Source organism: Rhea pennata, chromosome 3 (assembly GCF_028389875.1).
Source record: "Rhea pennata isolate bPtePen1 chromosome 3, bPtePen1.pri, whole genome shotgun sequence".
Lineage (NCBI taxonomy): Eukaryota > Metazoa > Chordata > Aves > Rheiformes > Rheidae > Rhea > Rhea pennata.
Window position 1 is genome coordinate 27,170,708 of NC_084665.1, and position 24,193 is coordinate 27,194,900.

At 35.1% G+C, this 24,193-nt stretch overlaps 1 protein-coding gene across 2 annotated transcripts in view; it reads right to left on the reverse strand.

Annotated features, from left to right (window-relative positions):
* Positions 1–2,339: 2,339 nt before the first annotated feature.
* Positions 2,340–24,193, reverse strand: part of SYT14 (synaptotagmin 14) — a 54,932-nt gene continuing 33,078 nt past the window's right edge. The window contains exons 4-7 of one of the 2 annotated variants that reach the window (XM_062573583.1): positions 22,402–22,851; positions 6,396–6,585; positions 3,748–3,804; positions 2,340–2,653 (exon numbers count right to left, since the gene is read on the reverse strand). In XM_062573583.1, the coding sequence (XP_062429567.1) occupies positions 2,340–2,653; positions 3,748–3,804; positions 6,396–6,585; positions 22,402–22,851 (1,011 nt within the window). The remainder of the gene's footprint in view (positions 2,654–3,747; positions 3,805–6,395; positions 6,586–22,401; positions 22,852–24,193) is intronic. The other variant, XM_062573584.1, reaches the window with a different exon arrangement.

Consider the following 24,193-nt stretch of genomic DNA (forward strand, 5'->3'; position numbering starts at 1 on the left):
TGCTCAGGACTTGCTGTTAAGTACTGTACACTCTATCATAAAGAAAAACCTATATAAGAGACAACTATTAACAGACAACTTTCAGTTTTAGGAAAAAGCATCCCAACATCCACAAAGAAAATGAGGAAAAAATCCTTTTATATCCATTGAAAAACTGTTTTTTATCAGTATGAGTTCTTAAGTCAGTGCTTTTATTATAAGGAAAGCTAAAAGTTTGGGGGAAAATTGAGCATTTGACTTATGCTTATAAAATTAATATTGATTTTTGTTAAATTCTACACTTAACATTTCACAAACTGAGCTACAAAAAGGATTGAAAGACACAAATTATATTAGTGTAAAACAACTTCTGCTTAAAGAAAGTTGGGATTATACATATTTAGTAGATAAGGCTTCTGCAAATGAAGCAACAGTGCAATATCAGAAAACAAAAGTCATACAATAAGGTGTTTTAAATCTTAAAAATCAGTAAAAACTGAAAACCTTGTTCTGCAAATAAACCCTTCAAAAGGCACCAAATAAACTAAGAAGTGGAATTACAATATTCTTTAAAAAGGACCTCGTGAAATTGTTCCATAGTGTGAGAATTTGAGAACCACATGGAATATCTTTATCATAATACACACACTGTACTTGTCTGAGACCCCAGTTTCACTGTACTTGACTGTATACTCTAAAGGTAGGATTGTTGAAAGGTATTATAAAGAAATACAAGAGTTTTCTCTTCATATTTGTCTTAATGAGAATGATCCAGGCTACCACTAATTCTCACAAAAATATCCCAAACTTCACTCTTCTACCCGCCAAGTGCTGCAACAGCCACTGAGTTCTCATATTAGTAAGATATCATCATTTTTAAGAAATAAAAATTTCCTTGCTTTCCATACAGCAACTATTAAAAGTAAATAAAACATAATCACAGGCAAAATGAATTGGGAAGCTTTTTAAAAAAACGTTTACCCAATAATCCACAATTTCAGTAATCTGAATTGGATCTAGCAGTCAGTAACTCAGTGTGCCAGTAGTTAAAGTGTTAGGGCCAAAAAGGAATCTTAGAAACAAAGATACTTTGCTCATTTCAGTGGAAGCAGTGAGTGTATTTGAAGGCAAACTTTCTTGTGATAATGTGGCTATGTCGTCACTACAGAGCTGCTGTTCCCAATCTGAACATGGGCAAAGCGAATCTCTCTTCTGGGTGTCAACATTCATTCAATTGCTGGCAAGTCACTGAAAAAAAAATAACTCGCTGATGTTCTCTTCTCCAAGAAGAAAGGTAAAAACTCCTGGTCTTCTCTCTGCTTCCACTAAACGCTGTACAGTAATCCCTAAAACAGCTCATAAGAGGCTGGATGTCTACTTCAACAAAAGTCATAGTACTTCTCATTTGTTCTGAGTAGTTCAACAGCTGCCACTTCCTTGGCAGTCTTTGGATCTAACTATTGATATTTTAGAGAAACCTGTATCAATTTGTTTAATGAAAAGATATTTTAGTAAAGTCGTGTTCTATGAACTTCCTACATTGGAATACATGAATACAGGAAGTGCTTTCAACAGAAAGTTACACAGTTTTACAGTACAACCTGTCTAAGGAGATTTGGAAGGGACCAAACTGATGATCTGGTCTCTCTGGATTAGGCAGAAGCACAGGCAAGACAGAAAAACCCAATTTATGCCATATACAGAGCTCGTTCCTGTCACAGACTGAAGAAACATTTATCTTCTGTTAAAGTTCACCTGATGCCCTAATGACATTATTTTTCAAACCAACTGCATACTAAAAATGAAAATTTAATTGTATTAAGCCCCTGGAAATAAACTCAGTGTAAAATAACATTATACTTTTATACGCTATATTACTAAATGTTCTTCTCCATTGGTGGGTTTTTTTGCTATAGAGATTAACAACTTTTTCTCATAGTGCAAATTACTGACCCTTGATCTGAATGCAGGTGGTCAGAAGCTACAGTATTAGAGAACTAAAAAAAAAAAGTACATAAGAAGGAGCTTACATTAATTTGGAGAGTCTTTCATAAAATATTTCTGAATTGAAAAACACAAAACAAACCCAAACCAATACAACATCAGGTGGATGAGGGAAGGACTGTTAGCATATTTGTGTAAAGTAAGGTCTCTCTGACACCAATGAAGCATGTCTTGATACTAAGTAAAGATGATGCATTAAATTGCTCCATTTTGCATGTTGTGCATCCTTTAAGATGGAATGTTGACTCCGATTTTCAATTTTTTACTTCCACAACAAATCTCTTCATTATGACCAAAGGATGATCTTCTCAAAAGACAAAACTCCCTTAAACCACGACTGTACTTTGTACAATCCATTAAGATTCTAGTAAAGTATGCCATCTACATACTTGTTGTCCTTTAGATTCCTTCATTTCAGTCCAGTGATTGAGTTCATCTTCTCCTGAGCTGTTGAGACCTAAGGAAATCCACCCTATCATCTCTTTTCTTTTCATGCTGCGTTTATTATATACAGACAATATGAGTGTCACATCTGAAAGCTGAAACAGTGCCACTTGAAAAATGAAGGTTTCTTTGTATACTGGATTTGGTTGCCCTCGGCGGATTGAAGTTTTGCATTTGGACATCTCTTGCCCCATGGAGTTCAGTAGTGTTAATTTAACATATGTATCTATAAAATAAAGCACATTTTGGAATATCAGGTATCTTAGATCAAATGTTTTGGATAACGAGATGTATGCAACATAGTATATAAGGATATGGCGTATACCAGGTTCATTGAACATAGCTTAGTTTAGACACACGAAAAAGATGACAAAAGCAAAATATTACAAGCACAGTAACGACTTAACTAGCTTCAGTACTAGGTAAGTGGGTTGAAGGTATACCCCATAACCCTCCTTCCCATCAACCCCCCTTACTTGTTCTAAACAAACTTAAATTGCATTAACACTTAGCAAGCTCCAACTAGCCACAACACCGTAAAGCAAACCACTGAATTTTCAGAGAATAAGAATAAACAAGTAGAATGAAGACAACTAATCAAGAGGAAAAAAATAATGTTGATGTGCAGTGATAATATCAACACAGCCAGAATGGAATGCTTAAAAATAATCTCTGCATGGATGTGGTTTCTCATTTTGGGTTATTCATACTTAAAGAGCAAAATGTAGCCAAGTGCATTTAAAGGTGGAAGTTTACACAAATCTCTTAATTCCTAAATTCATAAAGGATTACATTTAGTATGTCTTTAAAGATAAATAAGTTTTGGCATAATTTTATATCATCGTTTAAAACATTGCCTGTATAGTCCTCTTTAGAAGTACACTGAAGAAGTTGATGTAAATAAATGTGGTAAGCACACTCTGAATTTCAGTATTTGGGTATAAAACCTTATTTTTAAAGCTGTATTTTCATTTGACTAGAAGCACCAAGCCATACTACTCCAGAAGGATGTGCATTTCACAAAGGTGTAATTGATTTTAAGAAATATACAACTGTATAAAACATTTTTTTTATCCCTGTCATGTTAATGAATAACATTACTAAAAGATTTGAGTCTCACTGCATATTTTCACTATGCAAGTACACTGAAATCCCATCATCCATAATCAGAGATAAATGCAGCTTCTGCATTAAAGAGTGCCACAGATAATAAACATATACTTTTATAAACCAATATGGTAGGCAGCCATGGATTTACTGCTGGTAAGTTTTCTTTTGCATGAAAAAGACAACATCCAATTAGTTTCTACAGGAACTCACCTCGGATTATATAAACCTGTCCACCTATCAAGTGTTTTAGACAACAGAACAGTCCGTCTGACAACAGGGGGTGGAAAGCAGTAAAAGAAATAATGACCAGATGTCAATAGTTGGGTGAGAGAGGATCAAAGGTTAAAGTTTAAGAGGAAACACTACTCACTGGAGTGGAAGAACACAAAACCTTAGTAGTATAGATCAGAAAAAAGGATTGAACAAAAGGATCGTTGGGTAAAATTTAATGAAATGAAAGTTTTGCGCAGTTTTTGTGTAATCTTTAACAAAAATTACACTGCTTACATAGTAGGATATCTTAGCACTAATAGCTACTGGGTTTTAAAGCACATTGAACATAGAATCATGCAAATGATTAGGTTATAAAAGACCAGGTATAAGTCATTGTATCCATTTTATCAAACCTCATACTTTTTCATGCAAACTCCAGCATATTAAGAAAAACTGCACACAGTACTTATACTTCATATACTAAAAGCAACAAAATGAAAAATCACTGAATGGAAAACTAATCTTACAAATACATATTGCTTTTGGCCTTAGTTTTTATCATCTACGCTACATGATTGTAATACTTTACTCTCAAACAGTGATAGACTTGGTCATGAGAATAAATCAGATCTAAAATCTACAAAAAGCTGAGAGATGCCTGTATCTGAAATTCAACTCTGAGTCTATTTAAAATGTGAAGAGTTCACATTTTAAAATCCATGTATTTATGGTGAGTGTGTGTGTGTGTGTGTGTGCGGGCACACGCGCATATGTGTGCACATGCACACATTTAAAGTCTTTTCAACAAAATTTTAAATGATACTTGGGAGCATTCTTCCTTCCTCAGACATAACAGTAACACACACACAGGAACCAAGACACATTCTAACATCAGCTCTGACTGCTTGCAGAATTCTGCCAATTTGCTTGCACTCAGCTCCTGGATACGTTAGTACATACTGTATAAATAAGCAGCAGAGAAGTATACACTATCAAGAAGTAGAAAGACAGGACTCGATCCATACTTGCTTCAAAAACATTTCATAATAATTTCATAGGTTCACAACCTCTGGGATACAAAAAAGATCACTTGTGGAAAAAAATAATCACTTCCCTTTTCACTGTAGTTTCTCAAGAGCAAAATGAAAAATGACCTGTGCATGTGCTTTGCAGCACTTGCAAGGGTTCTGGACCACTCATGGTCCAAACTACAGATTTGGTCAGAGCATTTCATCATCAGCCCTACATGCCTGAGTTTTCTTTCTGTGGAAATGATGGCACAAAGAGAAGCTGGTATATCCCCACAATGCACTCTCATCTCTGAAGCCCCTTCTCTTCAGATCTTCCTTTTCTTTTCATTCCTCTCCCCAGCCTTGTGTCCTTGAGGCTTTTTAGCTTTTTTCCATCTTTTCATGCTTTGTTTTCAAACAAGTGACTCTGAGGCAGCTACCTAATTGTACAGAAGTATCTCAGATTCTTCTTTGGCCTTCCTAAGTTGGACTAATCCTAACCAGGACTTCCCTAGTTGGAGTAGATGATTTCCAGAGGTCCCTTCCAACCTCAACCATTCCTGTGATTCTGTCTCTAGCCATGTTAACAAAGTCTGGCTCCATCAGTGTGAAAAGGATACAGAAAGCAAAACAGAGCAAGGCTGAGCCAAATGTAATCAACAAATAGGAAAAAAAATGGGTCAAGAAAGAAAGAGGAGCAATCTGATATTGGGGGGCTCAGTGCTAATAGTCTAAAGACAAGGTGAAATGCACAAACCATTTTTACAACATTGGCAGCCTGCTGGATAATCTAGTGATGCTACAGAAACCTAGAGACTGAAAAACAGGAAGAGGGGCCAAAACCTGAGCCTCCAGACAGAACCAAGAGGAATCAATCTGGCTAAAATTTATGCAAATCTGACTGATGATCTTAAAAGATGAAAACACCCACTTCCTGCTTTCCTTCATTACTGGACTTTCTCAAGCAATAACTAGGAACTAGAGACAGTAAAAACATTCTATGCATGCGATATATTCCATCTGGCTAAAATTTAAAAGTATATAAAGTTCAGAGATATTTTAGACAAATTATTTTTGAATGAATGTTTGAACACTCAGTTCAAGTTCTTTCTGATGATGAACTTTCCTTCTGTACAGTATGTATGCCAAAAGTCACAATTCAGTTCTATGTTTTCTTCTCTGACATTCCCGAATTACATATATTACCTTCAAATATGCACAGGCACATATGCAATTAAAGAATGCAGTATCAACTCCCCTAGGAACAGCAATAACTGCTCACTGTGTTTATATTAATATTAGCTGGCATATACTTTCTCTTTAAAAACTGTAACTTTTTGTTCTTGGCCTGTGATGTGAGGCATTAGTAATTTAGCAATTAATCACTATCATAAAGGTAATTTATTAGTCAGTTATCAAGAAAAATTAAAAGTCTTGTCAATTTACAATTAATATTTTGAATTTAAGATTTTTGCTATTTCCCAACTGACTAGAAATATAAAACATGAAACAGATTAGTTGATGATTGCTCTATTTCATTTTGATTGGGTAAGACTAAATGATAGGATTGATGTCTTTGCTATCGAGAGTCCCACCAGTTCAGAAGTGTTAGGATGAAAAAAGATTTTCACTCACTGGGTGGTCTGTTCGCTGCCAAGTTTTTGAAGTGGCTGCCTTTTATCACTTCTGCTGATAATCTTCCAGTTGTGGCATTATAAAGGAGGCCAATGAGGATTTCTGGAGCTGAGCCATGTACCAGAGACTGACATGACGAGGTACTTTCACTGCAGGACACTTCTGACATGCTCATTTGGGAGTCACAGCCCTATAAACAGAGACAAAGTGCTGTGAATTTTATACAGCAGAGTAACTGGGAAGTCAATTTTTAGTATAACACATAGGAAATCAGGAAAATAACTTACTGACAACAGAAGTTCCATTCAATCACCCAGTACGAAATGTACTTCCTTAATATATATTTAGTTGACACACGTTAGAGGTAACAAAGACTAATGTAGTCTGGAATTAAAACATTTTTTTAATTCTGTGTTTCCATTGCTTCATTATTCAGGATAATAGAAGGAAATGAAAAGCAGCCATTATGATCCCTATTTGTTTCAGTTGATAAGATAAGACCTGTAACATAATCTGTTAGCATCCCAGAGAACATTAAACTTTGAATCCTTTACTTTCCAAAACTGGAAGTCTTAGGATAATAAAAAGCAGGAAATTCTTATTCATCCTTTGTAAAGGTTATTCTCTAGACACCGAACTTATGAGCAGCAAAATGATAGAACACATGCAAATAGAAAAAATGCACTCTGTCTAGAATAAATTAGCTTACGAGGAATTTAATTGATCCAGGGATACAGAACTGTAATAACCCTTTGCCTTGGGCAGGAAAGGAAGATTGTTATATCCTAGTAGTGAGCAAACGATGCTTTAATTTCCACCATATGAGCTTCCAGAAAATTCAGAACTCCCATGCATTCTCACTATATCACATCTTTGAGTGGAACTTATAATATTCATTTTTATTATTTTATTCCTCTCATTCCTTGAAAAAAAAAAGAAAATATAGTTTCTTTACACTGCTATACTAATCAAAGGACAGGTACTCCTACTTGGATTTCTTGCTTTCATACACTAGTGCAGAGAGTTACGGCACTGAAAACAAGAGACCAGATGGAATCTTGCCCATGGCACGGCAATTTCCTTGGAAGCTGAGAAGAGAAATTGGAATTATGAATACAATCCTTTACAAGATTATTTCAAAAAATGTAAATTGTGTCCACAGTTTTATCAAATATGGGTTGACTCATTTGGGAGTCTGGTAGCACTCTTTCAAGGAGCACTGATGATTTTGTGAAGCTGATACTTTCAGATTCCAAATGTCTCTCTATCATTTCTAGCAGCAGCTGATATGGGATTGAGATAACTTCTAAAACCTAAACAAAGCAAACAATATAAAGGTCAAATGCACTACAGAATATCAAATTATAGAAGAAATAATAGAATTAAAATGGTATCCTTCAAATTGAATTTTTAACTAGTTCTTCTCAATAGAAGAAAATTTCCAAGAGGTTTGAAAGATACTTCAGGTAGGGAAAGTTTAAGAAACCAGTTCCTCATTAAACATTTACTGGCGCGAGCAAATGTATTCTTACTACTAAAGAAAGATCTCAAGTAAATTCTCAGACTTCCATCCCCCCCCCCAATTTCCAAATTCTGAATTTTAAACCTTTGCTTATTTCTCCAGAAGTTCTTTATTCAATGCCAGGAATGAATTACAAATAACTTCCAAACTACAAATTGCTGAAAAAGGATCACATTTTTTCTCTGGTTCTTGGCACTCAACAAAATAGGAAATCCTGGATTCCTAACTTCAGCAGTACGGTATGAAGTGGGAAGCTCAAAAGAAAGACAACTTGGTTCAGCAGTCACTGTATACAGTGTACGCTTGAAAGCCTAAGTCTGCACAACTCCAGGTATTACTAAAGTTTTCATGTCTTTCAAAATTATAACAAATTCTCCTTGTGGTTCTTTTTCATCTTTCTTTGTTGGGCAGGAATTGAAGCACAGTCACCCTGATACTGTTCTAAGCTTAGGCTTGCTAATTTGATTCAAATCATGCTGTAAGGCCACAAAACAGACCTAACACAGCTGGGTAGGTAGCAATCCCACCCAAAGCTCCGAGGGGCTCCAACATCTGTACTGAGAGAAGGCAATGATGGCACCACTTCTAAATGCGATCTCTAAAAGAGAAAACAAGTAGCTTCTGTGTGATGCAATCAAAAAGGGGGAAAAAGGTGAAAAATGAAACAAGTATGACATAAAATTACACTAGGATGGGCTAGAAATATTATTCCTTTACAGAATAATCCTGACTGGATGTGAGTAAGACAAGACTGCATTTGTCAGGATCACAGAAAAACATCTCGTTGACTGAACAGTGAGGTGAAAAGAAGCCAGGTGATGCTTCAGATGTGTAATTGGATGGGAAAGGAACAAAAAGACTGTTCCTTAGAATTGCACACAAAGAAATGGCAGAGAAAGCCTGAATGAAAGTCTAGAGAGAGGGCCTAACTTAAATGTTTTACTTCAACGTTTTCTAAAATAAAATATTTTGCCTTTTGTTCTGAGACAGGAGGCAAATTTAAAACTAATAAAATCACATTGTTTTTTCCACAGCATAAAATAAACTTTTTAATTTCCTTCCTATAGCAAGACGGGTGCTAAAAGTTTAAAGAGGTTAATAAAAGCAACTGCACAGATTCACTGAAAAAGCAATCTAAGCAATATTTTGTTTTCCATTTTCCATTTCAAACACACACACACACACAAGAAAAGACATCAACACATTTTGTTTCAGACTGACCCAAATTTATTTTTAAAAAACACTCTGTATTTCAGTTACAAACCAGAAAATGCTAATGAGGAAGAAAGTGAGAGGTTAAGAAGAAAAATGAAGCTGCAAGGTGTGCAGCAGATTAGAACACAGATTGATGTTACTGCGTGAAGAAAGGGTTAAACAAGACAAACTAAAGCATAAATTTGTGTCTACGATAAAAGAGAAAACAGAATTTGTGGACAAATGGGCAATATATGTGAGCCAATGCAGGGAGGAAGATGAGGTTGTATTTTATCAGCTGTCGTTTGAAAGAAAGCAGAAAGATCCTGTGAGGAGAAGAAAGAGAAGAGAAACAGGGATCAGGGATGGTAGAGAGGCAGCTGAGATCAACAGGGCTAGGACAGGGAAAGTAAGAGTGCCTCATGAGCAAGACACCAGGGGAAGGGAGCATTAATGCAGGAATCAAGCATTATCGGGCGATGTCTGATAGAGGCTTCCTATCACGAGAACAGGAGCTGAGGGACCAGCTGTTTAGGGTAAACCAGCTCTAGAGATCGTCAGAGTGAAAGGGAACTCAAGAATACTGGTATATGAGAACACTGGTATTTAAAAGATCGCTGCTTGTAAAGAGGAAGTCAAGTGACTTTCAAACACAACAAATACAATTATCTACCACAGTTATCAGAAATTCCCACAGAAAATCACAATAGAAGAAAGGCTTTTCATTGCAGGACCAAAAGTTAAAATCCGGGATATGAGGTATTATTAGATGTTTTCCCCAAAATATTTTTTCCTGCACAGACTTCGTTGTTCAGATTGTGGAAATCCATTCATTGTTTTAACTAAGGTATTCTGTGGTAATCACAGCTGTCGGTAAGTAACCTGACTTTGTGTTAAGCCCAGAAACTGCATTAGAATTTGTAACAAAAACATTCCCAAGTCTCAGTTTAGGACTTTTTTTCTGCTTACATAGTCAACATTCAAGAAGAGGGCTAACAAACTTTTCAAGAAAAGAGCAAGAGAAGTAACATTGCCCAAAATGTAAGCTTAATGATCATGTGTCAAATTGTAAAAAAGACTGAAAAAAAACCTGGAAATTGCTAACTGGTACAAGATGAGTATCCATGTAGATACCACAAAGCTTTAATCTCATGACTGCATTGCAGTGTTTCCAGAGAACTTTTCATGTCCATACAAATCAGCATTCAACCTACCTGAAAAATCTATATGTAGGTCGCTTTGATACTGTAGCTCCACTTTTATTTATACTTAAAGTTACCTATTTGCTGGAAACAATCTGTCTACATATGTTTATTTTTGTAACTATTTTCTCTTCTTCTAAAAACACTACATGTATTTTAAGATGCAGAAAAAAAGAGACTACGGTTTCATACCAGCAAAAACCTTTTAAGGTCAACGAAGTACTGGAATAGCCCAGTGAGAAATTTTGTAAAGTCTTAACTGCAGATTTTTAAGAACAACTGTGATCAACTGTCAAGGTATCGATGATCTTGCCACACTGCAAAGAGCTGAACTGTATGATCTCCTTAGGTTCTTTCCAGGATATATAAATCTAGAACTCTAATCTAACAATAAACACATGTAAAAACATTAAGTAAAATCTCTTCCCAATATCTGGTTAAAAGGTCTAGTGTTACTGCTGTGAATTACTAATTTTTAGCTTTTCAGTTTTATAACACAGAGCTTGCCTTGCTGACCTAAACCCTTCCTAAACACTCCAGGTCAGTACTTCACTACAAAGTTAGCCTGATTTTATTGGATAAACACTTGCAAGAATCAGTGCATTTCACTGAATTACAAGAATAATATGTATTACATTCTACACAAAATTGATTTCTGATTCTCCAAAATATTGTCCATGATGACTTTTTTGCATGTATTATCTAGGGAACAAACTTACTTTTTAATAAATATACATAAAAACAGTATGATTAAACAATACTTGTATTTGACATGTTCCTATTGTCAGCAACAAAAAAAGAACCTTCTTCTTCCTTATAGCCCATAAAAGGGAGCACATACAGTACAATGATGTCAGAGCTGGGTGCCTAAGAAATATTTTCTGAAAATCTTTTTTTTTTTTTTTTTTTTTTTTCTGCTCACTGAAAACAGAGGACTCTATATTGGCAACAATGATAATATATGTAAAATGAATTTTTTTATCTTCCTTCACCATAATTCCATGGAAATAGGATATTTATTACTTACATATTCATCTCCTACTGTTATTTCTCTAGACCCTGAAGTTCTAGTTACAAATTCTGCTCTTAAGCCAACTGGAGTTAATCATGGGGAATAAAATGGGCATACTCAGAGGGCAGTTAGAAGTTCATTTTTCTCATTGCACACATTAAAATCATGCCTCCATAGGCTTATGAAACAAGACACTCCAAATCTTTTGGATTTTCAAAATATACATAGGAAAGATGAAACCTTGCTGACAATCCTTCAGCAACAAAAATCTGATTCACAGCATGTTACTTGTCAGAATGTCTCGCTAGTATTTTAAATGTTAATATTATACCACTAATCTCTTATGAACTTTTTGCATATTAATTCCCTTTACTTCTATGTCAATACAACAGAGAGGTTAGGGAAGCACATCTGAATCCTAATAGAATAAAGAAGGATTTGAATCCAGGTCTCCAACATTTTAGACAAAAGTACTCATCTCTCTTCATCACTGAGCTGCACCCTGAAGCTGCTGTTCCTCTTTGGAGCAAGCCTGAAGCGGGGGCAAGAGCGCCCCCAGCACAGCAGAGGCTCTGGGCGGGCTGTTAGCAGGGAGGAGCTCAGGGAGGAGAGGACAGAATTGGGCCTAGATGCCTCACATGCTTTGCTTGAGAAAGTAACTGGGGCCCTTTCTGCAAAAGAGAATTTAAAACATCCCAAGAACTTAGTGCTGAAAACAGAGGTATGTAAAATAATTAGTTATGTCAAATAATGGAGTTTTATAATCCAATTCTGGCACCAAAATCCCATGCATATACTATACTGAGTACTTTGATATTTTTGTGACCATGTGTTTTTGCCTCAGTTCATCACATGTGCAACAGTTCTTCTATTTCCTCCACCTGCTGTGAGGATCAATCTACTTAAAAATGAGAAATCTTCAAATATACGATAGTCATATAATAAAACAATCCCTAAATTACGCTACTGATACCCCTTCTATATATTAATACTTGCAGGAAATATCAAGTAGTTGTTTTTAAAGGCAGAACTCTTTAAATAAATATACGGCTTTTCACAATTTTGCACAATATACCAGCAGTTCTAGTAAGAATATGGACACCAAAAATAATAACTGCATGTCTACCAATACCAAAAACTACACACTTAAAAATGTACTTCTTTATGTTCTTCAGAAGAACAGTTTAGCTTTAAGAAAGCAACTTTCAGGGTACATGATAACTTAAGGAAAACAACACCTTCACTAATGAGTATTAGTTACATAGAGATAGCTCTCAAAAAACAAAATGCAACTATGGTATGTATGGCACTGACTTCTTCTTAGTGGCAACAGCATTAACACCCCTTTCTGCCTAAGTGGAAATACATTTAGCAGAAGAAAAGTGTTACATGATGCTTCTAACAATGTTAAAAATGTTTGAGATAGTAAGAGTCACTAGTTTAGAAAAGATGTTGCTGAACAGCAATTAAATGAAGAAACAAACATGAAACAAGGTCAATTTTTAAAAGGTTTCTTTGTGTACTATATTTCATTATCATTTTGAAGCTTTTACAATTTTTTAAAATAACTTATTTAATTGGTTGTCTGGATGTTCTTGTTAAAAGCTTCTGTTTTGTTAAAGAAAGTCAATACTTCTGGAACTCTGCGAAGCTATTTTCACAAGAGATTGGGAAGGAAATTCCAATCCTTTTGTAGTTGACATTCTTGCGCAGTGAAATTAAGAAAATGCATAATATCAGTATTTTACTTTAAGCTAATAACTTGAATTTGTAAACACTCAAATATATATAATTTTATGCACCTCACAAATATTCAAGCTCAGGAAAGCATCCTTATTTAAGGGAGGTAATTATGTGTGACAGTTTCCTTGATGCAGGTCCCAATTAAGTATACTGTGCATTTTCACTCATGTGCTTATACTTTACAGTGTTAATACTTAAGTCAGCTTAAATCACAGTCAAGAAACTAAATAGTCTAACAGTATTCACATTATATAACTACAGTTCAGGAAACAAAACATAGTTTGTGTAAAATGCCATGCTTTAAAAGTTGCTAGAATTTCATATTCAGAAATTCCAAATTAAAAGACTTCTGAGATTAAATATATTCAACACAACTGGTATTATTCAAATCAAGTATGGACGGTTTTGATTAATAAACTATTATTAATGTAGCTTAAAATCAGATTATCTAAACAACTCATAAAATGATCATTTCTCATCAAAAGTTTCTGCTCTGCCTTGTTTTTAACTCTCAAGAGAAAAAAGCTTCTGAATACAATATTTTTAAAAAACAAGTTGTTCTGCCACAGGCAGAACACCAGAAAATGGAGATCAAATTAAAGATATTAGTCTTTCATTAATTACAGCCAAGGGACAAAATCCCTAACAACCTCTATATACCAACTTTATTTTACCACTGAAACGATAAAATTTCCTTAAATCTATGATGTTATTACATTAATTTCATCTGTGTATATTTTCTAATAATAAAACATATAGTATTATTCAAAATCAAGGTTTGTTTACAAACTTTAGGATATTTTGAATAATTCAGCCATAAAATGAAATGACATAATAAAATTTATATACTGTTAATAATGGCAAAATAGTATTCCACCTTCCAGAAAGACATTGATCAAGTTCACAGTGAGATTTCTGTGATGCTTTTCATATTTCATGAGATTGTGCTATTAATGCTTTGTATATAAAAGTTTTTACAAGTCTCTTAAAAGGACCTTCAATATTCAATCCTGTAGAACAAAACATTGATTATCTACAGAAAAGGAAATTTTCAGTTTTCTATAACTTTTGTCTGTATTTAAATTATACCTTTGGTGTCCTTGCCATATTATGAAAGAGAACCTACTTGCTCCACAGACTGAATGGGCTTGAAACTTGCATGGCAAACCTGAGTAGCCAGGGAAGGAACTGGAAATAATGTACAAACAGAGGAATTTACAGCATTTACAATACCTGTTTCCAAAGTGTTCTGTTTTCAAAATTGCAGAAGTCTACTAGATTTCTATACAGTGAGGGGGAAGGGGATGTGGAGGGAAAGACATCAGAGGCCTTTTATTATTGAATTCTGTTTGCTAAGATAAGACACACAACATAAAGAAATATTAAAGCACTAAAAGCTGTTAGACTTTTGTGCTAGCAATCTAGTTAAGAACATGTGACAAAAAATACTAACATTTTACTTTCAGTCCTGATGAAACTACACTAACAGCTTCTACCCACACTCACACATACATTTCTCTTTACTTCTCAAACATACACGATCATGGAGGAGGTGTTAGGCTTCCAAGCTTCTAGATGGCAATGCTTCTAAATGGCAATGCTCTTTTAGGACAGAGCTACCTTCACAGTTCCTAAGTCAGCTTCAGAGAAACCATCCTCTACCCAGCTCTCAGATCTGCACCTTACAGACTGTTATTCAGAAAGAAAGAATACAGAAAGTCCTCCAACTGCACCAACCTTGTATAATATTCCACAGATGGTCTCTACATTCATCTGGGAGATCAAACAGCCAACAATTTGATTTTCCCCTTTTCTCTTTGAAATAATTACACTCATTCAAATGGGGAAGAGAAAAAAGATTCAGTGATCAAATAGTAAGACTGTTAAGAAAGGCTATTAAGTAGTCAGCCCACAGACTAGTATCAGATTGCACAAGCATTCATTGAATCATTTTTCACAATTAACAAATCTATAACGTTAAATGTATGTTCATAATGCATTTGCCAGTTAAACTCTTTGCTATTAGCAGTTCACCCAGCTCTAATTAGGTCCACTTTTTAGGGCCCTTTTTGATTTGTTCAGGTCATGTTAAGTTTCATGATCTGAAGATCACCAGATGTTTGCAGGCTGGAATTGATCTGTTTCAGATCTCAGAACTATCATATATAAACTACAAAGAAGGGCAAGGAGTAGAGATAAGCCGGATTCTCCTAGGCCCGGCTGGTACCTGATTAAGCACAAGGAAGGAAGGAAGGAAGGAACTGTAAAGTGAACGATGCAGCTCAAGGTCAGACAATAATGAGAGCCAAACCCATCCCCTTTGCTACAGGAAAGTATCAAACAACAAGAGAGAAATCAAGAGATGAGAAAATAAAATGGTGGGAAGGTTCATATCTCTCAGTGAAACAGAAATTTATCCTAGAATAAAAAAATAAAGAATCTACCACCACTGGAAGAGCTGCTTGAGGAAGACTTTAGTAGTAGTTCATAATCTTCAAAACTATAAATTTCATGATATTGATGACCTTGATAATCTTTAACTGTAACTCCTTCTATAAAGCTACCTTACAGTATGCTTTTACAGAATGATTATTTTGCCTACTGTTCTTTGAGACTGCAATCTCTGTTGGGAACCTCTCTTACCAATGAGGAGAATGATAGCCTCAGAATCTCACAGATAGCAGATCAAATTCATGTTTTACTAGCTTTATGTATTGGTCAGAATTTTTATTACTTTTTATGATCAAAACTATACATGATGTAAGAAAAACAAGTTTATCATTGATTGACTGGCTTTCTGAGGAAATAAAGAGTATTTCCCAAGTGGATTACTTTAGTTTGGTCTAGAAGTCATTGACAGACTGCTGACATTTGGCATTTGTGAGACTGAAAAGCATCATCATACACTCAAAATAGTAATACTGTTTTTGAAATGTAGTTTTCCATTATTTGCTGACACAAATATCAAAGACTGTCATGGTCAAACTGAATGAATAATTTGTGTGGGGCCTCTTCTCAAAGAACTCATCAATTAAAAGTGAAAGAACTCATTTTTAATTATTATTATTTTATTCAGTACACTGATATTAAGATAAAGAGACAAAAAAAATCTTTCTTGATAAATCACACACCGAAGATTTTGACAAATGGACAAAATTCTTTACGCTGCTACCTTCAAAGAATTTTCCAACCATCTTACATTTTCAGGGTCAATGTAATGGATCTAGTCACCTTGCCTCCCCGTTGGGAGATCAGCGAGGCAGCTGAAGGTTAATGTTTTAGTTCTATTTTGGCTCATGTGAAGCAAATCCTAGCACTGGAATACAATTAAGATTATTAGGCCAGATTTTTTAAACCTCTAAAAACTGAAAGATCTGCTGGACTTTGTTAGCTCTGCAATGGCAGTGGGTTCAATTATATACATTCAGAATACTTTGACTTTCAAATCAACATTGGTCAGCATATCATGGTATAGAAATACCACTTTGATAGCTCTGTTACTCATGATTGTCAGCAATAACTGGAATTAAATTATACTTGTATCTTACATAAAAGTCCAGGAATAAATGCAAGAAATATAGGGTAAATGAGATATGTGGTAGATGTACAAGACTCAACTCAGGCTCTCACAAGCAATCAGGAGTTGGGTTTCAGTGAATTAGCATTTTTTCGTCGTTGTTTGGAAAAGCATTCTACTTATTAAACTATTAACAGAATAAAAAACCCTTAGCATAAGGCTGGCAAAATGACAAACCTGGAAGTGTTGAATTCAAATTGGAGTATGTGGGCAAGCTGAACTTTCTTGGTGGAAAGCTTTCTGAACTGTTCTTGCTTTGGATTTTCAATGGACAAATAGCAGCAGGATTACCCAGGCCTGTGATGGTATAAGGCAGAGTATTCTGATTACAAAGATCTTTTCCTCAATCACATTGGAGATATGAACGACTTTCTCCCTGAAAAGGCTGAAGCATTAAATTCAGTTATAGTGTTTAACACAACTTGCAAGGCCTCTTTCTCTGGATCCATTCAAATGACTGGATATGAATTTCTGTGTACAGGCTGAGGAAACATTGTAGTGTTTGTGGCCAGCTCATTCTTGAGATGCTTTTCAATCTTTCATAGAAATAACTTCCTCATCTTCCATGACAGTAATGAGTTATCAAAATGAAGCAGCATATGCAGAAGTTGGCCAGCCATTTTGCTCCTGATGTGACAGAATGGCTGCAGTCACCTGAGAAAAGTCCCGATTGTAAAAAAATTCTTGACAAGTATCTAAAACTATTCTCTGAAAGTATCAAGGTTATTCTGTATGGGACTGAAACAGTCTCACAGTGTCAATGCCTATTTTGCATGAACAGAATAATTATATGCCACAATTTGGCAGGAATGATGAGACGTATTTGCAGAAAAATCAGGAAAAGCAAATAATACTGATTTGGAAAGCCAAGTAATTTTTAACATTAAACTCATCTAGTGACAGGTCCTTACAATTTGGTCAGATTCTACTTGAGTTCTTGAAACTTGCACTTGTAAGACAAGTGCAGATGGCTTACTGGCTCTAGAGTATGACAGCCACAGGATTTTTTGTTTTGTTCCCCCCACCCCCATCCAGATGAAGATATGAGCAGAGGGAGCCGGGGATTAAAGCTTATCTTCTCAGCTGACAGGAGCAATGCTCAGGGGTACAGCTCCGAACAGCCATACAACAAGCTGAGGCAGCCAACACACCAGGAAGACAGCGACTGCTGCTTACATGGCTCTGACGTAGCAGTCAATGCTCTCCAGAGCTGCACAACTAGCCAAACGTAGGGATACTGCCTCATCTGCCAAATACTGCCACGTTCTCTTGCAGCCTTAGTAACATGATCACCTCCTTCCAATCAGTTAATAATTTTCTTCAGAGAAATCTTGAGTCATTTTTCCTAATGTGTCAAAGGACTTCTGATTGTTTCTGTCTTATACCACTCAACTGAATTCAGCAAGTTATTCCCAAGATAAGAATGTTTTCAATGTTTAGAGATAACTGCCCCTTACTTTGGTGGACATAATTTTTATAAGCAAAATTAAAGCATTTATGCACCATCACATAGGAACTGATCCTAAGATAAATTTAGTTTTAGGTATAATTTCAGTTATATAAAATTAGGAACAAAATCTTTCATTTGAGTCTGTTAGAAAAATCTTAGTTATTTTTCCCTTAGTTGTTGAGCAAAGATATGAATTTTAATATTTAGCTTTCCAAAAAGCAATGCTGAATGGACCATACCATAGGAGCACAATAGTAAAATCGCCAGAGGTATAAAATATTAGCATTTGCACAAAATCTGACAGCTCTGCTCCATAATGAATAAAGAATACCCTGAAAGAAATGCTATTTTGGAAAGCTTTTTTTTTTCCTGAGAAATTTATAAACTGAAGAAGAGAAAAGCCTTAACACATCTATTAGAAACAATATTGAAGATATGCCATATATAAAGGGCAAAATGAAATAAATGTCTTAAGCATAATGCATAAACAAACGTACCAGATGATTAACCATCATCCTCAAAGTCTAAAAAGAAAGTGAGAATTTTTACACATTACATACAAAACCAATTTAGTTCGTTAAGAAATTGTAATTAAGTTCTTCTCAAGCACTCCAGATATTTACAGGAAAGATGTATTAAAAAAATCTTTTAGGCACATATGACTGTCCACATCATTCATTCTCTGTTATAGAGATCACATCTGGAAGTTCAGTATGTTAGAAATGGAGAATGTTGTAGAAAAAAAGAAATTTAACTCTTTACAGTAAAAATCATCTTATTGACAATACAAGATCAGAGATTACTGGACTAACCTTAGCAGGAAAAGATACGTTTTGATTTTCCAAATTGTACTTCCAAAATCAATCAGAAAATATAGAACACAATTTTTCATTGTTATTCTAGACCAAAAAGCAACTTATGGGATGGTAAAGTGGAATATGGGTGATTTTTTTTGATCTTTTCCAGATTTCTCTCAATAAACTGCTGATACCTTTTATAAAATCATGATTGGAGACTGTTGTTCATTGTCTGCAATACTTGTCTGGGTAAAAAGAATGAAGAATAAGTGAAGAACAGATCCATATGGATTTTTTGAAGAAAAGAAATATTACAGTGAATTCCATACTACAAGGATTCCATACTACAAACAACAATTTGTCTACCACAATATTAAATGAAAAATTTCTCCTAAAGCACCACAAAGGTCTTGCTAACCAAACTACTGCAACATCAACATCTGCTAATGAATTTTGATGGAATAGCCTATTTCTATAAAATTTGAAAGAGACACAGCCTCAGGTAACAGTAACATTTGCACTCTAGTCAGTGAGTATTGGTTTTTGCCCATTGAAACATATGTGAAACATAGAAGGAAAGTAGAGGTATTTTTGTCCATGTGTGATAAGGAGCTGAGAATAACTGTGGGAACAGGAATTCCCTAGATGCACAGGAGAACTGCAACAAAGTAGTCTTGGGGAATGTGACAAAAGGGTTAGGGTTACTTTCATTACTCATGGATTTTTTTTTTCTTTTGAGGAAGACAGAAGACGGAGGAGGAGGAAAAAGTAACTATTATTCATATATATACATATACGTAAACATCTTTTATGATAGATTAATAATGCAGTGAAGAACTGTTGAAGACAAATGGCAGTAAGACTGTAGATAAAACTGCTAATGCAAGATCTCTATATGATATACAAAGTAGGAAGATGAGGAACAGGGTGAAAACTTGGGTGAGAAACAGAGCTTATGAATATTTTCCTGAATTTGAAGCCATGTATAGCTTTGAAACCTAGATAAGGAACATACTTGTTTCACGTACATGCCATGTCATGTACTCGTCCACGTTTTTGACAGTAAGAGGAGAAGGTTGCAGGCCCAGCACTTGGGAGCATGTCTCTGACTTTCAAAGGCACAGATAATTGAACTTGCTGGTTAGCAATCTGCTGTTAGCCAAATTCCCTTGTCAGTAGCTTTAGAGGCATTACTGAAAAAATACTAAACTTCACAGGATATGAACTATTCTTATACAATCATAAGCAAATGATTAGCAAATAAAATGTATTAATATAATGTCAGGCACAGATAGAGGCAAATAAAACAGATTTCTACAGAAGAGATTAGCCATAGATATTTCAGTGGATTAGCAAGTTTCAGTGACAGAAGGTATATTTAATATATTAAAATGCATGTAATGAGAAGCAGTGCAAAAAATGAGGCAACTGTTATGTGTCCAAAAAAATATTCATTAAAAAATCTGTCAAATATAAACACTTTCCAGCAAAACACAACACTACAATGGAACAAGGTAAATTTAATTCTGAATTTACAACGTTTCTAAATGAGGATTTTATAATTACAAACATCCCTGAATATCTCTCCAAATTAAAATAAGACTTTTCCTGTTAAGTAACTCCTGCCTGGCATTTATGATTAGGACGTAAGGATTGTTGTTGGTTTACTCTAGCAAAAGGACAGTTGAGAGAGAGTACAACAGATGTCTATAAATACATCCTGAGGTAAACACCTGAGAAGGGTAAGAACTAAGTAAGCCAGAGGACCACACTACTACAAGAACAAATCGTCATAAATTGACCATGAAGAAATTGCGTTTGGAAAGGAAACAGCTCGATGTTTTCACACGGAAATTCACAAATTTGTGACCAGGATGACCTGACTGTTCGCATTAGCAAGGTCATGAACTCAAGGACCCAGGATGCTACTTCCAGTTGCCAGTTCCAAATGCCACACAAAAAATGTTAACACCATTTATATGTGCAAATATTCTACACATAAAATGCTACAACAGATCAGCTCACTGAAAAAAGTATGATATAGATTATAAACAGTAATAGAAAAATGTCTATAAACTTAGACATGTATGAATTTCCAAAAGTTTAGAAATTGACTTTCCTAGCTCCAAAGCCTCATTCAAGCTATTGAGACAATGAAGGTTCCTTTCAAGCAATTGGTTCTATTCAAGCAATAGGTAGGGCTAAGAGAAATCTGCAAAAGCTCTAACTTTGGAAGACTTTCTACCATTATTCCTTACTTGTCGTTTTCTACTTCTTTCCCAAAAGAAAGGAGGAGGAAGGAGGAAAACAGATATGGCATCCCTTACCATCACCAAAAATACATAACAATCTTACTCTATTCTTTGATGACTTCTAGAATTTGTTTATACTCTCCCCCCCACAAAAGCGCAGGAAAAAAGCTCAATGTATATTTGGGGTAGATGAATCAAAAGCCCCTCAGTAATCCCCTCACTAAGTCACCTTCTCCTTCCCCACCAGAGGGGGGGTTCTAAATATATGCTATTTAGAACATATTCAGCTTCCAAGCAACAAATGTTCAAGCCCTCCCAGTCTAGGAAGCACCAACCAGAAAGCCAAAGGCATTTTCTTTATAGACAAATGTATGTTTAAATACTTATAAAAATGCAAAAGGAATGGCTGAGAGTTACCTACAAGTGATCCCAGGATTAACACAAACTCCTGAAAGATATGAGATGTGACTTCTAGTTCCTTTGGGAAGAAGGGATTCATATGGAATCTCCTGTATCACTGGCAGCTGCTCTCAGCACTGGACCACAGGCCCAAATTCTGTCTCTTTTGATAGTGATACCCAAGTTTGCTGTTAAGTACTATTGATTTGCTTTATTAAAAATATTTAAAGTAATTCATTTTGGGGGACATAATATTTTATTCATCAGAAATGTTTAGGGTTGTTTTTTAGCAAGCAAAAAAATCCTCTTAAATTTGAATTACTTTTCATAGTATTTTTCACTTCAGACCAAACCAGAATTAATTATTTACACAGGTCTAATATGAAGTTATTAAAAATGGCTTTGCACTCTCAAAATTCCTCTTTCCTATCTGTCTTTCTTTAAAGGAAAATAGCTATTGCAAACAAGACTTAATTGCAGTATACGGAAGACATTAGTAGAATAGGGGTTTTTTTTAATTGAAAGGTAAAGATATTACTGCTATACACATATATGCGCATATATGCATAGTATGTAGATGTATGCATTCACCACTACAACTACATTCATAGACTGGAAAATCTCTAAGTAATTAGAGACTGGAAATCTCTAAGTAATTAAAAGCAAAAATAAGGGCAACTTTCGCAGACAAAAAAATACTTATAGAAGCTATCAAGAAACTATCTTTGTGCAATTACTGTGCTATGGCTGTTGAAAAAATTCAGGGAAGTAATAATTCTATAAATATATACACTATTCTTATAAAATTCAGGACACTGTACATGACTGCATTCTTATTTTGCTTCATTTAATACTCACAGACAGACTGTAAGAAGGTTCCAATATCACTGGTACTGACATCTTCCCTTGAAGATTCAATTTTGTTAAGTAAAAAATCTTTTCTCCCACAATCCTCTCTTTTTTCATGCGACGTACACTGTACAGTCTAAAGCGAACTGCATAATTCCCAATCATCTCAGACTCAACGTGATTAAATTTGAATGTCTCTGTGAAGACAGGGCATGGTCCCCGCTGGATGCTGGTTTTTGCTCTCTGTTTCTTTATAGGGAGAAGAACTAGGTGTACTTGCCATGAGCTTCCACCTGTCCTGCTGTACGTGGGAATGTCTGTGACAGCTGTCACTGTCACCAGAAGCTTCTGCTCCTGTGAGTCATAGTCAAAAGTCACATCCAGTGTGCCATATTTAGCTACTGGCTCAGGATCAAAAGGTTTAGGAAGCTGCGAAGATGATCCTCGAGCTGACATATCCTGAAGAAAAAAAATACAAATGTCTTTTTATTTATTTATTTATTATATTCTTTTATTAAATCTAACATGGAAATATATGGATTTCTCCAAGCAGCATGAAGTGACTGTGATCTTTGTTCATATCATAAACAAGGTAATTAAAAATTGAAAGTGTGAATGGCTGAATGACAGTGAAGAAAAATCAAAAGTCTTTACCTGGCCAATACTGCCAAAAGCCAGATGTGAACTAGACACAGCTAGGACTAAATTAAGCTGTATTAAGAGCTCTTCTCCTGTTCCACACATTGAAATACACACACATTTGTTATGAGATATAATTACCTGATTTTAATGTGAGCATACACACATTTTTGAGTTAACACATTTTAGAAATTTAAGACCTGGATGGTGACTGAGAGTACAGTGTGATGTAAACAAAGAAAACAGAAAATACAACACTCACACTTGCAGCTCTCACTGCAGTTAACAAGGGCTGTATGTATGCACCAAAAAACAACATGGCTTTATTAACATAATTCCACTAGAACTGTGTAAGGTGTCTCTGTTTTAAACATGCTTTCCGAATTTTCCATAAACACGAACTAAAACTAAAATCTTAATTTTAAAACTGCTTATTGTCACATTAAATTTTGAACAAGAGTGATTTATTGTGTTTTTACAACAGCTAGTTTAATAATGATACTGAAATAGGAATTATTTACAAATACAGATTAACATAATGAATATAAGAAGTTAATAAATAACCAGAATTTATTCCAAATATGTAAAACAAACTTATTTCATATTATCAAAAATATGCTTGCTTATACGAATGAATAGATACCCATATAATCTTTTTGATATGCAAACGTTTTGTTCTTATTTTAAACCTGATGCTATATACCTATGGGAATTCATTCCTCTATAAGCTTCCTTTTACAAGCTGTTGAGCAGCTATAAAAAAATAGGCTCTATCCGCCGTTCTTACTTGGTACATCTAGAGTATTGCCTGCTGTGACACAAAAAAAGGAAGGACTAGGGTTTGATGTGCTGAAATCTGTTATGGTTCTAGGATCATATATACACACTGTGTCTTTACCAGCAATGAAGTTCATACAAATTGTGATCATCACGTACAGGCACACAGCTAACTATTGGACTACCCTGCACCATCCTAGCAGACAAGCCCGCCAGATGTTGCACCAACACCCCAAAGGGCAACATCAACTTAGGGGTCTACCAAGAAGGAAACTGTTGGCAAATCAGCACTGTTCCTACTGCACACCCCAGAACTTCAAGTAGAGACACAAGACAAATGTGCATCAGTAAGAGCCTCTTCTGCAAACTACATCACTCATGTAGA